The sequence below is a fragment of the Astatotilapia calliptera genome, chromosome 17 (genome assembly GCF_964374335.1).
Source record: "Astatotilapia calliptera chromosome 17, fAstCal68.1, whole genome shotgun sequence".
NCBI lineage: Eukaryota > Metazoa > Chordata > Actinopteri > Cichliformes > Cichlidae > Astatotilapia > Astatotilapia calliptera.
In genome coordinates this window covers 6,277,825-6,297,306 of record NC_137438.1, presented here as the reverse complement: position 1 = coordinate 6,297,306, position 19,482 = coordinate 6,277,825, and the positions used below count along the sequence as shown (strand labels likewise).

The 19,482-nt window shown below is 41.6% G+C and overlaps 1 protein-coding gene across 6 annotated transcripts in view; it reads left to right on the top strand.

Annotated features, from left to right (window-relative positions):
• The window catches only part of dnajc6 (DnaJ (Hsp40) homolog, subfamily C, member 6), a 37,174-nt gene extending 20,294 nt beyond the window's left edge, over positions 1 to 16,880 (top strand). For 2 of the 6 annotated variants that reach the window (XM_080292170.1, XM_026146172.2), the window contains 16 exons: positions 649 to 797; positions 2,809 to 2,931; positions 4,834 to 4,967; positions 5,449 to 5,643; positions 5,874 to 5,991; positions 6,767 to 6,846; positions 6,980 to 7,173; positions 7,929 to 7,955; positions 8,754 to 9,125; positions 9,244 to 9,387; positions 10,052 to 10,153; positions 10,269 to 10,403; positions 10,484 to 10,816; positions 11,193 to 11,341; positions 11,745 to 11,921; positions 14,062 to 16,880. In XM_080292170.1, coding sequence (XP_080148296.1) covers positions 649 to 797; positions 2,809 to 2,931; positions 4,834 to 4,967; positions 5,449 to 5,643; positions 5,874 to 5,991; positions 6,767 to 6,846; positions 6,980 to 7,173; positions 7,929 to 7,955; positions 8,754 to 9,125; positions 9,244 to 9,387; positions 10,052 to 10,153; positions 10,269 to 10,403; positions 10,484 to 10,816; positions 11,193 to 11,341; positions 11,745 to 11,921; positions 14,062 to 14,163 — 2,534 coding nt within the window. In that variant the 3' untranslated portion in view covers positions 14,164 to 16,880. The remainder of the gene's footprint in view (positions 1 to 648; positions 798 to 2,808; positions 2,932 to 4,833; positions 4,968 to 5,448; positions 5,644 to 5,873; positions 5,992 to 6,766; positions 6,847 to 6,979; positions 7,174 to 7,928; positions 7,956 to 8,753; positions 9,126 to 9,243; positions 9,388 to 10,051; positions 10,154 to 10,268; positions 10,404 to 10,483; positions 10,817 to 11,192; positions 11,342 to 11,744; positions 11,922 to 14,061) is intronic. The other 4 variants (XM_026146175.2, XM_026146173.2, XM_080292169.1 and 1 more) reach the window with 4 other exon arrangements.
• Positions 16,881 to 19,482: the final 2,602 nt, after the last annotated feature.

Below are 19,482 nucleotides of genomic sequence, written 5' to 3'. Positions count from 1 at the left end.
GAATTAGGTAAAAGTATTCTAGAGTCACGTGTGAGGCCATCTCTGACATTTAATGCTTGGTTGAAATTGGGTCATACAACAGAAACAGCAATGTTCCTACGTACACAAGCAAATCCACAAAATTATGGCTGAAATGTTATTGCTGCTAAAGGAGGTTCTACAAGCTGCTGAATTATAGGCTGTGCTTAGTTTTGAACGAGACTGTTTAGAGTTCTGTTAAAATGTTCTCTGTCATGACTGAGTTTGTCTTAATTGCACTGTACATGTGAACATGGCAGCACGGTGGCACGGTGGTTAGCACTGTTGCCGCACAGCAAGAAGGTCCTGAGTTCAATTCCAACATCAGGCGGAGTTTGCATGTTCTCCCCGTGTTTGCGTGGGTTCCCCTCCGGGTACTCCGGCTTCCTCCCACCGTCCAAAGACATGCAGCTTGTGGGGATAATTGGATAATCCAAATTGTCACTAGGTGTGAATGAATGTGAGTGCGAATGGTTTTCTGTCCCTGTGTGTTGGCCCTGTGACAGACTGGCGACCTGTCCAGGGTGTACCCTGCCTCTTGCCCTATGACAGCTGGGATAGGCTCCAGCACCCCCCGCGACCCTGAAAAGGATAAGCGAATGGATGTGAACATGTCAAACTTTTTTTCAGTGATGACCTATCCAGCTGAGTCGGTGCAGATTGGCTACCAGAACCATGTCGAAGACATCCGCTCTTTTCTTGACAGCCGGCATGCGGACCACTACACTGTTTTCAACCTATCACAGCGTAACTACCGTGGGGCCAAATTCTCCAACAGGGTGAGTGTGACTGTAGCCCATGGATCTCGATGAAGCTGTTACTCATGTAGTGGTTGCTCCACCTTTTTCGCACTCTTCATTTTATAAATATAGAAGGGAAATAGGAGGGCTTAATTACAGTTTTAGGCGTGATTGTTCCTTGATAGTCTCAAACCACCCAGAGAAAAGTTTCATTTTGCTTTTTTTATCAGGTCTGTAATAGCTAAGGATTCCGATTTCATTACCGGATCACTAATTGTATGGATTATTCATTTGATTCCTTATTGAATCTCTTATAGGTTCTCATTGGGTTCTCAATGGCTCTGCTTTGAGAGTTACCACCATCACTAAGCAGAATATCAACCGCATTACATTCAGGCAAATTAATTGCATGCTGTGGGGTGAAATGTTTGTGCACATTGCAGGTATTTTCTCTCTTTGTTGTAATCAGTGTTAATTTTGTGGTAACACAATATTACGTAGAATATTTTGCATAAAGGTAATGCAGTACGTTACTTAAATATTTCAAGGTTTTCAGTAAAATGACCTAAAATGCATTGTCTCATGAGTCTACTTTAGAATCATGAACAGGTAGAAATGAAGACTGCAGCATGACAGGCCATCAGTTTGTTACCTGTGGAAGTTCAGGGTCTGGCTACTAGGCTGGGGTCAGCAGTTGCTCACTTTTAACATCAGCCTGGATTCTTAGCTGCCTTAGTGTTAACATGCTTTCTGTGCAGGTACTTAAAAAGAGCTGAAGTTGTTTTAGCACCATAATTCAGATGTTTCTGTCCTGAATGCAGTTTGCCATTACCATCGAGCTCTCGTCCTATGTGATAAAAATAAAATGAATGTCCATATCAACGCTTTAGACTGCACCGCAGTTTTTCTCCTCCAGCGCAAAAACTGATATCAGCACAAGTGCAAGAGGAACCGATAAGCACAATCAATAAGCATAAGTAGATAAACAATTTCATTGAACTACTGTGAACCAACTCTCTGCAACAGCCGGTACTTGAGTCCTATTCCTAGTCATTAGCTTAATGCTAAAAAAGTACATTTTTTCTTTCTTTTTTTAAACTTGAGAATAATTTTTTGAGTTTCATAAAATTGTTGTTCAAACAGTATATGAAGTATCCAGTGTCATCAGCTGGTTTGTGTATAACCCGTCAATTTGGCAGTCACCATTTGGTTTTTTAGAAGCCAGAACTGACTACATTTCGACAAGAAGGTGGAAAGTTTTTTTACAAGCTAGATCGCTAACAAAACCAGAGCATGGCTGCATCACACATGACATCAGTACTTGCTAATTTGTGCTAACACATAAATAAATGGTAGAATTTTACTCTTACCAAAAAAACAAAACAGGATAGTTTTTTTAAATATACAATTAACCCTGCAGCAAGTTGAATAATTACTCAAAAAAAAAAATCTCACAAAATACAACAAAACTTCAAACACCTTTGAGAAATCCAGTGTAATGATGCAAATTAACTGATGCAAGGCCTAATAAGCAGCTAGCAGCGATCAACCTCATCTGGCTGTTCCTGAAACTGCAGTTTTTGGTATTTCAGCACTCATTTCATTATTCAGAATTTAATTTGTGTTACGGCTAAATTACCACATTTGGAACACACAGTTTATTGTATCTTATTTTGCTTTTATGGTTATGCTTATCTTTCAGCATCGGGACATTTCCGCAGCTAGGTTTCCTATTACTGCATAGAAGGCACATGTGGGAGCTAAGGAGTCAGGCTTGTTAGGAGTCATGCTTTGTTGAAGCTGGCCCCCTGTCTGCATTGTGAAGTCACTGTATCTTTAGCAGATGACTCATCATGGCAACTGGTCTGTTGTGTTGCTCTGCTGCTGCAGTGCTGTTACTAACTTCCACCACTCCCCTTTCCTCTCCTCTGTTCCTTTTTTCCCCAACCCTTTCCTGCCCTTTTATCTCTCTGACCTGCCTCCTTTTTTCTTTTTGCTGGAATCCCTTTCCTTCTCCCTCCTTTTATTCCTGGCATCTACTTCAATACAGGTTTCAGAGTGTAATTGGCCTTCACGCCAAGCACCCAGCCTCCACAACCTGTTCGCTGTGTGCAAAAACATGTACAACTGGCTGAAACAGAATCCCAAGAACGTCTGTGTAATCACATGCTCGGTAAGGAGATGCACATACATTAGCCCTATATTAAATTCTTCATCCTCCTTTGTATAGTTGAATTTATTAAGGATTCATATGAAATTATTACTAATCATTCTCCCATGAAAAACAAGTACATAGTGAGGTACTTTTGATTGTTATGTAAAGGGACTTGTTTTTGTTGGTCCCACAACACATCCGTTAATTTTTGACATAGTACATAGTACATAGTGAGGTACTTTTGATTGTTATGTAAAGGGACTTGTTTTTGTTGGTCCCACAACACATCCGTTAATTTTTGAGCTGTTTGATGTCCTGTGACCCACTTTTGAATCAAAGCAGAGAGTCTGAAATAGACCGAAGCATATTTAGTGTCAGAATCTTTTTGTTGCCCTTCCAAAACATTTTGCTCAACAATGATATTGGCATCATTGATTACATGTCAACTTTGCTTTCACATCAAATGAAGTGCTTCCAAGACACGGATCTCTAAAGTCTGAAATTGTTAAATGCTACAACAACTGCTCAACAGATTTCCAAACATGACTCACCTTCTTTTTCCACATCTACATAAATTGTTGGGTCTGTGTTTCCACAAGCCCCGCTGGTTTAGAGACTTATTCATCATGAAGAAAACAAGACAGTCAGCGATCGATCGATTTACTTGCAAGGGAGGCGTCGTTGGTATCTACCACAAAATGACCCCAACGACGGCCTCCGCTTGCTGCCTTTTATTGGGACAACAGTTCACACAATACACATCACAGCAAAAGCACCGCCCACGTAAACCCCCCCAAATGGTTCTAAGGCAAGGCACTGTATGTATATATGTGTGTGTGTGTGTGTAAACATCTGTATGCATGTGAGAATGTGTGTGTGTGACCTCCTGCTGACCAAAAGGGTCATAAAAGCAGGAAGCAACACCACAAGAAACAGCTCTTCCAGATAGGATGTATCTGCAATAAAACACTACATCACCCCAGAACCTCGAGAGGCTGGGGAGGGGGATAAAAGAATTCCTTTCATCACAGAGTTAAAACAATGTAGAGATGGTAAGCATAAAAATGACAACATTTAACAATTCACTTTAACATAAATCAAAACAGTTTTGCAAAAGGGATCATTCTTCCAGATAAAGGCTATGTTACCACCCAGATCAGAAATCTTCTCTTCCTCTTCAACGGCTGTTGCCAATCCTTGACGCTGGAGTAACAGTTTTTTTTTCTCCAAATACATTCCCGCTCGGAGCTCTTCAGACTGCTCTGGTGGTCTCTATTAATCAGCCGTGTGAGCTTCCTCACTGTTGTTACTTAGCAGGTGGTACTGAAAAGAAAATGAAAAGCAAAGAAGAAGAATATTTCATTTTTGCATTTTGGTCTGTGATGTTCAGTAAAAATGATAGAAGTCATCTTATTATGCTTATTGCAGAATGGTGTATTCTTTGGTGTCCTATTTAGGCTTATTGGATGAAAGGCACTTTTAGTGCGTGGATCATCACACTTTAGCAATATCAGCCACTTGCATTAGACACATTTGGGAATTCAACCATATCTGACTTTTTCAATAGAAACTGAGTTTCTGTTTATTGGAATTCAGTGACATGACTACTATAGACTGGCATGTGCTGGGGCATGTTATTACCAAGTCATTGTGGGTTTGGCTTTGCCTTGGCAAACTGCTCCTTCTTGCATAATCTTCACGAAACCCTTCCTTTTTAAAAAAAGCTGTGTTTTCACCTCAGTTAACAACAGTGTTACAGTATCCATGTAACCTGAAATGAACTCAGAGTCAGTTCATATATATGAATAGACTCATAGAAAAATAATACGTGTGTTTATTCAAAAGAAAAAATCCCCAGTGGCTCAAATTGCAGTTATGATAAGATGTACATGTAATTTTATCTTTGTTTTGGGTTTTCAGGATGGTCGCGCTCCTTCAGGTGTTTTGGTCTGTGCCATGTTCTGCTTCTGCCACCTCTTCAATAATCCAGTTCCTGCCATGCAGCTGCTCAGCGCCAAAAGACCAGGTTCTGGCCTCTGGCCTTCACACCGCAGGTTTGCATCAGTGAACATGGGGATGTGAATGTGACAGAAAGAGAAGAAGAAAAGTGGGAGCCTTGTGCTCGGTTGTCGTCCTTTGGTTCTGCTGATGTTACATTCTTCAATGTCTAATAAATCTGCAGTCTATTTTTCATAGATAATGAACATTTACCACTTCTAATAAAGAATCACATATTAAATGAGGTCAAAACACATTCACACTTAAGAAGAAGAGCACAGTTTCAGATCATATGCTGTTACAGGCATAACATGTTGAAATTTACATACAGCCATCACTGAAGCCAACAGTTATTAGTTGTCTCAGCATAAACATAAACTCTTGATTGCTGGGCAAGAAGAACCACGAGTCCGCCTGCCATGCTTGTAGAAGCTAACAGTCGATGGTTGTGCAAGCGTCTCCTCACAAGTGACAATTAATGCATCATTCAGAGTGCTGAAAATTGAAAACTGCTGTTTTTGTTTTCTCTGCCTGCAGGTACATAGGCTATGTATGTAGCATGGTATCAGAGAAGCCTAGCCTACCCCACTCCAAGCCCTTGGTGATCAAGGCCCTCACTATGAGTCCCATCCCCTGTTTCAACAAGCAGCGTAGTGGCTGTCGACCTTTCTGTGACGTTCTCATTGGAGAGACGAAGATCTTCACCACTGCACAGGAGTATGAAAGGATGAGGTAAGTAACATTAGCGAGATTAATAAAAAATTTGACAGCATTGAACCGCAGAGAGCACGGTAGCGTTGCAGTTCTGTATTGGAATAGAATAACTACAAATGTCTCAGAGATTTTATGCTGAGTATGATATGAATGAAAGTAATCAAAGTGTCATTATATCCCCTTCCTTTTTCTCACTCTGTAACACTTTCCCTCAATTACACTTTGCTGCACCTTCTCTGCACGCCTAGAGAGCACAGGGTCCAGGACGGCAAGGTAGTTTTCCCTCTGGGTGTAAGCGTACAAGGAGATGTTGTGGTTTCAGTCTACCACATGAGGTCAACCATTGGAGGACGACTGCAGGCCAAGGTACGCTTCTGCTTAGTCTGCTTTATAAGATAAAATGTCGATAAAATCAACATCTCAATCTAACTAGCAAGCAGCAAACTCCAACTAAGTCACAGTGACAGTATTGGAACGATTGCGGTGATAAGATCATGCTAAAGTATAAGCCATTGTAGAGTTTCAGGTAGCTTCAACAGCTTGTTGTGTCTCATTGTTACATTGTTTAAGACAAGAAGAAGCTGGATGAAGGTTTTTGACTTAATGATTTACTTCATTTATAGAAATATGCAGATTTACTCACTCATCACTGCTGCAAGAAGCATTTATGCACTATTTATGCTATTTTTGGTTTAGTTTGGTCCAGGTGTTTCATCTGGGTATTATTGTCTTTCAGTAATCTTATGACAGATTATTGACACATAGGTGTACATCACCATGCGTTGCATTATAATAATATGTGCATATGTAGCTTAATGACTTCATTATTTTGCTATATAGCACATTAGTACTAAAACCTAGATCAATAGTACAAAATAATTAAAAATCCATTCAGCTAAAATGGTTAAAGTGGGCTTGTCTTTTTTTTCTTGAACATTTTTCCTTTTATTTTGTTTCTTTTACTGGATTTTCTTATTTCACCTGCTTCTATTTTATTACATGACAAAGATTTATCACATGCAAAACTTGAACATAACACCTAAAAACATTTCAGAACAACAGGTAAGGGGTAACTGACTGCAGGAGAGTGCTGATAAAATATAATGTAACCAACATTTATCTTTGTTCCTGCTTGTGTTAGGTATCCAACACACAGATCTTCCAGATTCAGTTCCACACTGGCTTCATCGCTCCTGGAACCACTATGTTAAAGTTTAACAAGTAAGGAAAATCTCTTACAAAAATCGGGGAATTCTGGTTTCTCACTATAAAAAATAATATTGCTAGACTTCCACTCTGTTGACTGTTTTACCATCTCAATTTTCTTTCTCACACATATTGATTTTCCTCTCAGACCAGAGCTCGATGCCTGTGACTCTCCAGAGAAATATCCCCAGCTCTTCCATGTGATATTGGAAGTGGAAGTGGAAGGGGTGGACAAACAGAAAGACCTGACACCACCATGGGAACAGTTTCCTTGTAAAGACTTGAGCCCAAATGTGCTCTTCTCTGGCCACCAGGAACATCAGGATGCACTGGCGATTGCTGGTAAAAATGGGAGGGTTTCACTGGGGCAACAACTGGTGTTCAGTCTATAAAATACGACACATTAAGTTTTGATTTTTTAAAAACTCAAATCAGATGTTAAGTTTAGAATCAAACATTTACTGCTTTGTTTAATCTGTTGTCAGATTTTACTACCAACATAATTAAATTAACGCAAAAATTTCCCTGTTGTGGGATCAATAAAGTCTTATCTTATCTTATCTTATCTTGTCTTATCTTATCTTATCTAAACTAAAAATATTTAGCTAAGAACTGAAAATGCTGAAGCAAAATGGGTTAGCTGCTAGCAAATTAGCAGTTAGCTTGACTAACAAGCAATGTGGAATTTTGTATTGAAAATGTTTTTAGTTGGCATTTTTGCTTGCTTGTTTTGTTAGCCTTTACAATTTGTAATCATACCTTTTCCTAAAACCAATTATAATGCTACATTAACCTTAATAACAAACTCTAACCCCACACCTGGATTGACTTTACGTAAGTTTACCTGGTACCAAAATAAAGATTAGGCAAAGAGAACTTGCTACTAATTTTTTTTATGACTTATTTTAATATTTATGAACCAGCCAGCACGACATTAAAGCCATTTGCCTAATATTGTGAAGATCTCCCTCACCTCATCATACGGATGTTTGGAAATATTTCCAATAGCAATGTTAGTGGTTTTATTGTTGTGGCTAATCAATTTACATTAACACATAGTCATAAAAACTAATGTGACTCATTTTTGTCCCTGCAAGATGAGATGGAGGGCTTGGATCTTGAGGGTAAGACGGTAGAGGAGATCACAGACCTGCTAGAGGAACTATACTGTGAGCGTAGTTACCCAGGGTTTGCTTCAATTCACTCATGCTCTACCCAGGAAAATTTTTTGTTATTGGAAAATCCATTTGGTGGTTTCCAACTGTGATTTGCATTGATTGAATTGAAATTTAGCCCATTCTTGTAGCCCATGATGTATCATTTTGGTAGAAATATTTTGTCCTGTGTCTTGTATAAACACCAGTCTTTTAACACAATTTCCATAACATGTATGCCAGCATTTTTTTTCCTGGGCATACAGAGACAGGTTTTTAAGGGTTTTTTTTATGGATATGGAGAACTAGAGGGGAAAACTCATAGTCCCAAAAGGAAATAAAGGGAAAACGTGCCTGGGGAGTAAACAAATCCAACGTTAAAATGTTCTACCAAAGTGAAATATTGCTTTTGATTTATACAGCTGTTTAATCCCATGTACAAGCTTCTTTTTTTTTTTTATCATATTCTTTTACGTTGAAATGTATCACATTTAAGACGTTTTCTCCAACTAGCAACTACTAGCTAGAATTTATTTGCAGACTGTGTGTATGTTTGCAACCTCGTAGCACAAATAGCTGTTCTGGCTGTAGAAGCAATGACCTGCGTAGTTTACCATCATCCTCTGCTTCACTCTTGTCCCTTTATATCTGAACCTCAAATTAATTCCCTTTGTCTGCTTTGTTATCTCTTCAGTCATTGCTTTGTTCGTGATTGATGTGTCTTTCTCATGATACTCTTTTCTGTTTTTCCCATCTCATCATTTTCAGAGCCAAGTCGGTCCCACGGAGGTCCAGACGGTCGGGTACGTGGCGAGGAGAGCGAGCCGTCGGATGATGAAATGCTTTCTCTCTCCAGCCAGCAAAGCAATGCCAGTGCAGCCCATCAGAAACCTGACCTCCCAGCTCCCACTTCTGCCACCCCTGCTCCCACCGAGGAAGTCGATCTTCTCGGCCTCGATGGTGACGAGGTCAACCGCCCGTCATCTAAGCCCCCATCTACAGCAGCTGCAACCACTGACCTCCTAGGGGACTTGTTCGGGGGCCCACCTCAGTCAACCAGCGGGCCTCCATCTGCCCAGTCCACTCCACACAAAGTCGCCCCCAACACTGCCTCACCATGCCCCTCACCTGCCCCACCAGGTGAGAAGTTTGAAAAAGCATTTCCTTTTAGGTCCAACCTAAAACTAGACTTCAAATAGGCACAATTACTCTTGCAATTTAGCATAAGACAATAACACTGGTGGATGGTTCTCCTCAGCATTTGATCCTTTTGGGACGGGTCCGATGCCTAAACCTCAGGACGTGATGGGTTCATTCCTCGGACCAGGTAAAGTGGGGCAGCCAGACCCTTTCCTGCATGCTGCTCGCTCACCATCACCCACCCTGCAGCCTACAAGCCTCGGTAAGGCATGCTCCTTGCTGCTCTGCTGAACATTTTCCCAAACCATCGTTTTGGGTGCACTTAAAGCATTTCAAGAGCCTGAACCAAATTAGGGTAAGGCATGTTTTCAGATATTTGCAAGATGCCACTACGATAATTTCCCTTCATCTGTGCGTCTATTTAAACTGACACCCAAACCCGACTGCTGAGTATATATCCATTTTTAGCTTACTCACACATTTTTCTTGTATTGCTCATGTAATGTATGATTTGTAATTCACGAGTTTGCATGCTGTATGTGAAGTGTTTGCAGGTCATCTCATAGGGATTGCGCAGCTTGATTTTTCAACTCCAGCACAAGCTCCTACTAGTAATCTTTTCCTCAGCTCACAGTCAGTATTTTCAACTTTAAACATGACAAAACAGTTTTTCTTAACTTCAGGTTTACACTTTTTATACTTTGAGGATTTAGGGCATGATGTGTGCATGGAGAAGAGCCTTCTGGCTTCAGTCTTCTGTGGACAATTTTTAGTTAGCAACTATAAATTTTGTTTCCACACCCATGAAACAACAGCTCTCTGAAGCTCAGTTCTGTTGTTATTTTATTTGGCTTAATGTTTTCGTGTCCTTCAATTCCCATTTTCCGTGTGCTCCGCCCGTGACCGATGGTTATATGCTTCAACAGGTCGGAGTTCCCCCGTCCCACCCACCACCCCTACTGTCAACATTCAGCAGCAAAACGCCATGGGAGCATGGGACTGGAACAGACCTGCTACCACGAGCACAGGTTCTCCCAAGCACACAGCCACACATACATACAAGCAGATACCACACTGTTTGTAAAACACGTTGGCATCAGTGTCGTTTATTTTTCCTGCTTTGCTGATGGCCGATTCATTCAGGAGGTTTTGGTATGGGCAGTCGGTCAGCCACTACCAGTCCCACTGGCTCAGTCCACAGCACCCCCACCCACCAAACCAAGCCAAACACTCTGGACCCATTCGCTGATATTGGCAACCTGGGGGGAAGCCTTGGAGGTGAGACGCTGGTAATGCTCCTAAGTTCTTAGTATTTTTGCTACTACCTCGCATGCCATAATCTCTGTCCTTTTGATCAGGAGGCTCTGGCTTCTCGAGCAAGCCCACCACCCCTACTGGAACGGCCCCTCCCTTTCCTCCAATGGGCTCCCCATCGAGGCCTCCGCCATCTCCCCAGCACACAGGAGCCTGGCAGCCCCACGCAGGAGGCACTTTCCCCTCGTGGCAGGCTGGTGGAAGTGGTGGAGGGTGGCAACCGCAAGGACAGGGTCCTGCTCCGCAGCCAAAGCCCAGCCCCAGCCACACTTCCATGCCGCACACATCGCCCCAGAATCGACCCAACTACAATGTTAGCTTCTCCGCAATGGGAGGAGGCTCACCCAGCGCAGGGGGAAAAGCACAGGCTGGGATGGGTAAGCTCGACAGGCTCATTGTTACGCTCCAAATGTTGTGGCTGGTCAGTTGGGGTATATTTCACATAAAAGGACATTTTTCTTTTAAAACAAAATAGAGATTACACTTAACTTATATTTCAAAATATAAGGTTTAAAAATGTTATTAAGAATTGTGAGCATTTTGAAGGTTTTAAGGTTTTTTTGTTTGATTTTTAAAGTTAAATGTTTAACAAAATATCTGCAAACATTTAGAGACAGCGCCGCATTTTTTATCCATTAAAATTTTCATGCTGTGCACACATACATTGTTCTTCAGCTCACCGTATAGTAATTAGTACATTTGTTGCTTAACAAGTATGTATTCTGTCTTTGTGTTTGTCTGCCTCTTTGTCAGGTCCGAAGCCCAAACCCTCAGATGCCAACTTTGACGACCTGCTGTCTGCTCAGGGCTTTGCGGGGACCAAAGAGAAGAAAGGGCCCAGGACTATAGCAGAGATGAGGAAGGAGGAGATGGCCAAAGAAATGGACCCTGAGAAACTAAAGGCATGAGCTGTTTGTTTGAAACTAATGAAGTTGAACTAATAAGTTTTGGTTCATTGTGTCTGATTACAATTAGTTTTTGATGACATTTCGCTTGGTGGTGGTCGCCTGTTTATCCAGTGTAGCTCAACAGAAGCAGTTCAGTGATTCCCAAAAGTAGGATAATGTACTCGAAAACCTTTGGCTGTTAAACTTTTTCTGTTTATTTCAGAGTTAATGAAGCGTCCAATGTAGGTCTCCCATGACCAAATTTTGGTTCATCTAATTGCTCCTTTAAAAGCTTTTTTTTTTTTTTAGATAAAACCAGAGCCAGAACTACTGAAAGCAGTTATGCTAATAATTGTTTCAAATCAGGTCCTCACTGGTTATTGGCTCCCCTCCTCTGCCTCCCTCTTCTGTGCCCTAGATTCTGGACTGGATAGAGGGGAAAGAGCGTAACATCCGTGCTCTGCTCTCCACCATGCACACTGTGCTTTGGGAAGGAGAGACACGCTGGAAGCCTGTGGGCATGGCTGACCTGGTTACTCCAGAGCAGGTCAAGAAGGTCTATCGCAAAGCAGTCCTGGTTGTTCACCCAGATAAGGTGAGACAGAATTTGTGATGAATGGGATCTTTATGCTTCCTGTATGGAGGCATATCCATATGTACAGAATAAATCAAATGCAATAACGAGACATTCTTTACTTAAAAGCAACTGAAGGTAAAGTCAGATGAAAAAATAGAGACTGTCTTTATTTTCACTTTCTTCTCCTTATATCAGGCTTATAAGCAGGGGTGCACATAAGTGGTCTGCAGGTGCGCATTCGCTGTCAAAATAAAAGACGCGCACCAGACAAGAAGTTGCAACGCGTGTTTGCGTACATATAAAAGGCATTGTTTTTGTCTGCTAGAGTGGGATTTTCACGGCACATTCTGCACCACATCTCTGTGCATTGTTTGAAGCCAGCTCACCTCCTACAACCACTTTTCCGAGAATATGTGCTTCTTTTGCAGTTTGGACTCCTTCTGACATTTCTTTGGAGGTGGAGGAACACCAAAGTAATTGCTTAAAGGAGCTTGCTTCTTCAACATCTTTAAGAGTTCTAAACAAATGTCTGTCCTCCTCCAGAAAATCTTATGTACGCAAACGCGCGTTGCAACTTCTTATCTGGTGCGCGTCTTTTATTTTGACAGCGCATGCGCACCTGCGGACCACTTATGTGCACCCCTGATTATAAGCAATTCTGGATATGATGTGGCCATATCGTGACATGAAAATGAAAATAAAAACTGGTTTTAAAAGAAAAACATAATTCCTCACAAGCATGCATATACAGGGATGGAAAAGGAAAGATTTGACAGCACTTTGTGCCGTTCTGTAAAAAACTAAGTACAACTCCTATTGCTTCTATAAGAATTAAAGGGGTAAGTAGCAGCCAGATGCTGATAATCATTTGCTTGAGTAAGTGGTCATCAACAAGTTTGAGCACCTGTGTGTAACAAGACGTTCTGCCCGTTTGCTGGTCTGAGTCATCCATGTGTGTTAACACAATGCCACAGAAGGGGACACCCAACCAAATTCATCCCAAACTCAGACCATGCAGTGGTCAGAGAAATTCTGTATCAGAAAAAAGATATATAAAGTACAACGCAATATCTGGCAAAATCAAACACAGGGTATCACCACAAACAGCTCATACTCATAGCAACTGATAAGCACGGTGGTGGAGGGGTGATGCTTTGGGTTGTTTTGCCGCAAGATGACCTACGAACCTTTATACGAAAAATATTCTAGGGTCAAATTTGAGGACATCTATCTAACAGCTAAAGTTTGGCCAAGTACTGAGTCATGCACAATAATGATCCCAAGCATTACAAGACAAACACAGACATGCAAATTTAAAATGAACAGACCGATCACATAAATTTAGACACACACACACACACACACACACACACACACACACACACACAGTAGTGTCTGTGTGTTCAAAGTGCTGGAGGATGAAGTTTTTGCATATATGATGTTGCAACAAGAAAACAACCAAACCAAACTAAAAGTATGTGTGAGCGTGTGAACAATATAATGAAATACAAAGATATCTGAAGCTCTGCACTTTACTCTGTGAAGTGAAGAGTCTGTTAGCGGAGAGTGCGTCACTCTCAGACTCTCAAGCCAAGCCAGGCCACAGCTTTCCTTGTAATCCACTTAAAGATACAGCTATGCAGTACAGCAGCTACCATGTGGTCAGCTGAAGCATTAGGCAGGGCCTTTCCCACTGCACCCACTAAAACAACGCAGCTTGGCTTAACATGGACTCTTATCAGAATTAAACATGTGATTCAAGTTATACCTGTAAACATCCATCCATGCAGGGATGTGTGTGTATTATAGAAAGAGTGGGGTATACTTCCTGACTCTCAGCACTGAAAGACAAGTTAGTGTCTTACCTGAATTTTCTGTAACAGTGAATAATATTATGTAAATGGCCTGTATTTGTATAGCGTTTTTCTAGTCCCTAAGGACCCCAAAGCGCTTTACACAACCAGTCATCCACCCATTCACACACACATTCACACACTGGTGATGGCAAGCTACATTGTAGCATGTTGACATAATGCTCGAGTAAAGCAAGCTATGAATGAGAGACAAATGAAATGGGAATCCCAAAAGGCCAACATGTCTCAAATATGCTTTACTTATGGGTTCATAACTATTGTGTTTTTTCTCTCCTACTTCGTAGGCGACGGGACAACCATACGAACAATATGCCAAGATGATTTTCATGGAACTAAATGATGCCTGGTCAGAATTTGAGACCCAAGGACAAAAGCCTCTCTACTGAATAAAACGTAAGGGGACTTAAGGAGGAGGAGATGATGTCCCTGCTGATTCCATCATCTAACCCTTACAGTGTTACCACCTCTTGTCCGCATACTGCAGCCACACCCTGCAACATCTGCCTTTATACCCATGCTTTAACTCGTGTCTCTCTTCTTGCAACAAAAACGCAGAACTTGAGTGATGACAGGCTATAGAACAGCCTCCCGTGCCCGGACTAGAAGCTCAGACGAACAGCTGACTCTCTGTAGCTCTAATATCCATACTGTATGTATGAACCATCCCATTCAAAAAATTAAAAATCACTGGGACGTCAAAGAGACGGATCAAAACAAGGTGAGAGCTGTTGATCTGGAAAAAGAAATGCGCGAGAATAAACTGAGCAAACATTTGTCAGACTGCTCTTTGCGAGAGCTTTGGAGCATGAAGAAGTCTGTGAGGCACAACAAGCATTTAACAGCATTCAAGCCATTTTTTTTGTACTGTGAGCGAACACTGAAGTCAAGATCAGTTCCGTCATATCAAATCCAGTTTTCACACTATTTAATGTCCCTATAAATAACAAACACAAACAGCAGTGTCAAGTTAAAATAGGCTGTTTGGAGGTGATTGGATTAGAAAATCTTGATCAGAGGTCGAGTTTCACCTTGAAGATGTCGTCTGCTGAGTGTAGCTGAGGAAACAAAATTAGTTAAAAAAAACAGTAACACAATAACTTGACTTGTTATGTGACATATATGATATCATGTGGAATGGTTTTGTTATGAAGAGGTTTAATAAGAATAGGTGTGTCTGATATCCTGAAGCCTTGTGGGGTACTGGGGATTGTATGTTTTAGCATTAGCACATGTACAGTTCCTTACATGAAGCACCTTGAGGCCTCACACACTCACTCATATAATAATATATTTTTGCTTTACATCTCTGTGAAAGCACAAACTGATGAATCAAATCGGTGCAGCTCTCAAGGAAGGCAATCCATGAATTAATTTATTAAATCGCTTTGTTTGTCTTTAAAATATTGGTTCAAATTCAATCTGCTCGTGAGAAAGAGTTCAGGACTTTGAGGCTGTTGTCTTAAAGACTTTTAACGTCTGTCAAACACAGTCGTCAGCCAAAACAGTAAAAACCACTGGCAGGTAAAGGAAATCTGATCACAGTGCAGCTCTCTGCTGGGAAACATCAGGCAGTTCATGAGAATGTGACGCCCTTAACATCACACCTATCCTTCAGACTCCCCAGATCCCCCACGTCTGATCAAGGATCCATGGGACGCACTCTAACAGACGCCTCCACACAACCAGAGGACTCAAAAAATTTGCCTCTGTCCCAGTGCCAGAGTTTGTAAGACACCCCAAAACATCCCATCTTGATGCTCTGATGAGTCAGAGACGTTATAGAGGGGAGCCTGCATTAAATTAGGGAGGTAGTTGTAAGGTTGAGACTGGGTGGGGTAATCTCTGAACCACAGATGTGACACTAATGTGCTTAAACGCAAACCATCAAGAACGCAATAAGAGTTCTGTTTACTGTATATCACTGTTTCACGTCAGGCAGATCATACTGTGTTTCATCAAAACACTGATTTACAACAATTTACTTTTTATTGATTTGTTTTGTTTACTTTTTACTTCATTTGCTACACGTTTATTCATAATCAGCATAAAAGAATGGGGTATGCATTAGAAGTAGTGAACAGCAGTAGATGCTGCAGCTGATGTGTACTAACCTAACACAAACATTTGCTGATTTTGGATGCATTTGGCCCCTTTTTACGTGCAATTATTCACAAAATCAGTTCTTAGTGCTAAAAGCATTTCATCATTTTAGAGCAAAGTGGAGAAAACAATAAAATATGCAATAACTAGAGAGGCAATGATCAATTTCTTTCAAGCACATGAGATTTTCACAAAACACTAATATGTTCCTACACGATCCCCAGAAACAGTTTAAGCTGTTTCAGGGTGAAACAGTTTAGGCTGTTTAGGTTTATTCTTCACACACAAATTGAGCCAAGTGTTTACCTTCTCATGCTCATGAGCAGTTGAAGATCCTGACACTGTTAACTGTCTTCATGCTCTCTGATTTGCATAGTAAGGTCAAAGGTGATTTTCTGTTGGCATCATACTGTCTTTTCCCTTCACTGGATTTCATTCGTCCAGTTTGTTCATCTGCATTAAGGATGCTGACTGACTTCTGACCAGCGTAAGAGAATTATGTGAGGTGTGGTTTCATTAGCTGGCTGAGGACCCCGAAAGGATCCCAAAACAAGTGTTGACTGGGCCGTCGAACAAGACTCCGGGTCTCAGGCTGAAAATACTGAACTTTAATCTGGAGGTGACTGCTTTCTTTGTCGTTTTACAAGATATGAGAAGTGTGTAGTATGTGTCTATGCTTTATTTACACTGAGGACCTACATGTGAAATAACCCTCATTGGCTCCCTCGCTGACTGAATCTGCGATCTTACAGCTATGTTAAAAAGCTAACCTCTATATTGTCGTCAGTGGATGTGTGTTGTTTGAACTTGTGGTATGTATGGAGGAGCTCAGAGTTGGATACAGAGTACTGTAAGTTATGTGTTTGCCTGTCTCCTGTTCAAATATTACTTAAGCTGTGTAAAAATTCTGTTCATGTTGTTCTTTTCAGTTCTGTTTACGGTTACAGGATGTACATAATGATCAAGTGCAGTGCACAGAAATAAACAGTAAACAGAAACCGGAGCAGGGTGAGCAGCATTCCTGTTTTTATGTCTCGCTTGGCCTTTGTCTTTGTAACCACTAGAGGGCTGCATTGTACAGCACATGAACTATATGTCATGTTGAGCTGAGAGTCCCAGTAAAAGGATGTGGTGCCACCCTCATGGGGTCTGTTTCTGAGAGTTTGGCCAGAAACATGCACATGAGGACCCTGCTGGTGGTGATGTGCTCCTCATATTCCTCGCCCAAAGGAGCAGATACCAGTCTTGCTATAGTCGAGTCTCTTATAACTGCGCATCTTCTAGTTTTCCCTCCACACTCTTGATACTGTGCCTCGAGACACGGCAAACCTTCTTTTGACAGCTGAACTACCTGTGCAGCTGTCACAGGCTGCAGGTGCAGCAAGTTGTAAACATCTAAAAAAGACCTTGAATTTATTTTTATATGTATTCTTTTTCAATCTGAAAGAAAACCTGTCAGAGTAAGAAAGGAACGCTGCAAAGAAAGGAACCCAAGTTAACTGTGCTGCCATCTCCACCCTATAAGCACTTAGAAGAATATTAATTAATATGATGGTGTACTGCAACTTTAAAAAGGCTTTTCTCCTCACCAGCTTATCACCATCATGCACTGGCTCACAGTCAGGTCCCGAATCTCCAGTAAAATCCTTCTCCTCACCTCTAAATCCCTATGTGATCTTGTTCCCCAGTGTTTATCTGATCTACTCCCCCCCTGCACCCCAGCCTGGATTCTGCTTTCCACAGATAAAGATACAGATACTCTGCATCCCTCTACACCAAACTCCAATCTTTTGAGGACAGAGCCTTTCATGCCCCCATCCCCCACCCTCCTGAGATGTCAGGCATTTGGGCTTTGACTTTTGACCAGAAAGCGACCTTCTTGGGTTTCTTGAAAGGCCCTTAACATACAGACTCACAATGGCAGCAATCATCAATGTCAACTTGTGGCAGTGCACGACTGCTCTGATGCTAATGAGCCATTACAGTATAAGCTGTGGCACAACACTGCTATTTGCTACTCGTGCTCCAGCCTCTCCGGCTTTGTTACCATCTGGGGCTGATAGTTCTCCCCTTGGGGCCCAGTTTCGGGAAAACATGGCTGCGGTGCCAGCGTTAGATTATCCAGAAGGAAATTTAGGGTAATTGAATATAATCCCCCCCAATCAGTGATTCATTGTAAAACAAAGTTACTGCTGGACACAGTTTTTCCTTCTTCCAACTCGCTCTGCTGACAGTGCTGACGCACTTCTCGAGAGACTCCAGTGCTGATGGATGTTTACCATCAGCACAGGCCGATGTTTTATTTTCGTGATATCCTACACCATTAAACACCAGCCGCATTTGGGTGTCAAGCTGTTAGACACACACAGAGTTTGAAAAAAAGAAAGAAAAAAAACTATGAGCAGAGGGGATTTGGATGAAATTAGAAATGAGTAAGCATGTTTGCACCACAAAATGATCGCTGAGAAGAAATGTATTTAATTTATAGGAATCAGAATCAGAATACTTTATTGATCCCTAGGAAATTATTATAGGAAGTCATTATTGCAAGCAAATTGACTGTATGAGTTGCTTCATAATCTTACTAGTTGAAGCTGTTTTGAAATGTAATCCATTTGCCCTTTTTCTATAATATGGTTGGACTGTTTGCACCAGTCTGTGGAAAGAGGTGCCAATCCTGTCACTGAGCCTGAGCACCACCAAAATAGTTTTGTTTTGTTTGTTAGCCCTCTGCTTAAAATTTATTATATATACAGTGGGGCAAAAAAGTATTTAGTCAGCCACCGATTGTGCAAGTTCCCCCACTTAAAATGATGACAGAGGTCAGTAATTTGCACCAGAGGTACACTTCAACTGTGAGAGACAGAATGTGAAAAAAAAAATCCATGAATTCACATGGTAGGATTTGTAAAGAATTTATTCGTAAATCAGGGTGGAAAATAAGTATTTGGTCACCTCAAACAAGGAAAATCTCTGGCTCTCACAGACCTGTAACGTCTTCTGTAAGAAGCTTTTCTGTCCCCCACTCGTTACCTGTATGAATGGCACCTGTTTGAACTCATCATCTGTATAAAAGACACCTGTCCACAGCCTCAAACAGTCAGACTCCAAACTCCGCCATGGCCAAGACCAAAGAGCTTTCGAAGGACACCAGGAAAAGTATTGTAGACCTGCACCAGACTGGGAAGAGTGAATCTACAATAGGCAAGCAGCTTGGTGTGAAAAAATCAACTGTGGGAGCAATCATCAGAAAATGGAAGACATACAAGACCACTGATAATCTCCCTCGATCTGGGGCTCCACGCAAGATCTCATCCCGTGGGGTCAAAATGATCATGAGAACGGTGAGCAAAGGTCCCAGAACCACACGGGGGGACCTGGTGAATGACCTGCAGAGAGCTGGGACCAAAGTAACAAAGGTCACCATCAGTAACACACTACAACGGCAGGGAATCAAATCCCGCAGTGCCAGACGTGTTCCGCTGCTGAAGCCAGTGCATGTCCAGGCCCGTCTGAAGTTTGCCAGAGAGCACATGGATGACACAGCAGAGGATTGGGAGAATGTCATGTGGTCAGATGAAACCAAAGTAGAACTTTTTGGTATA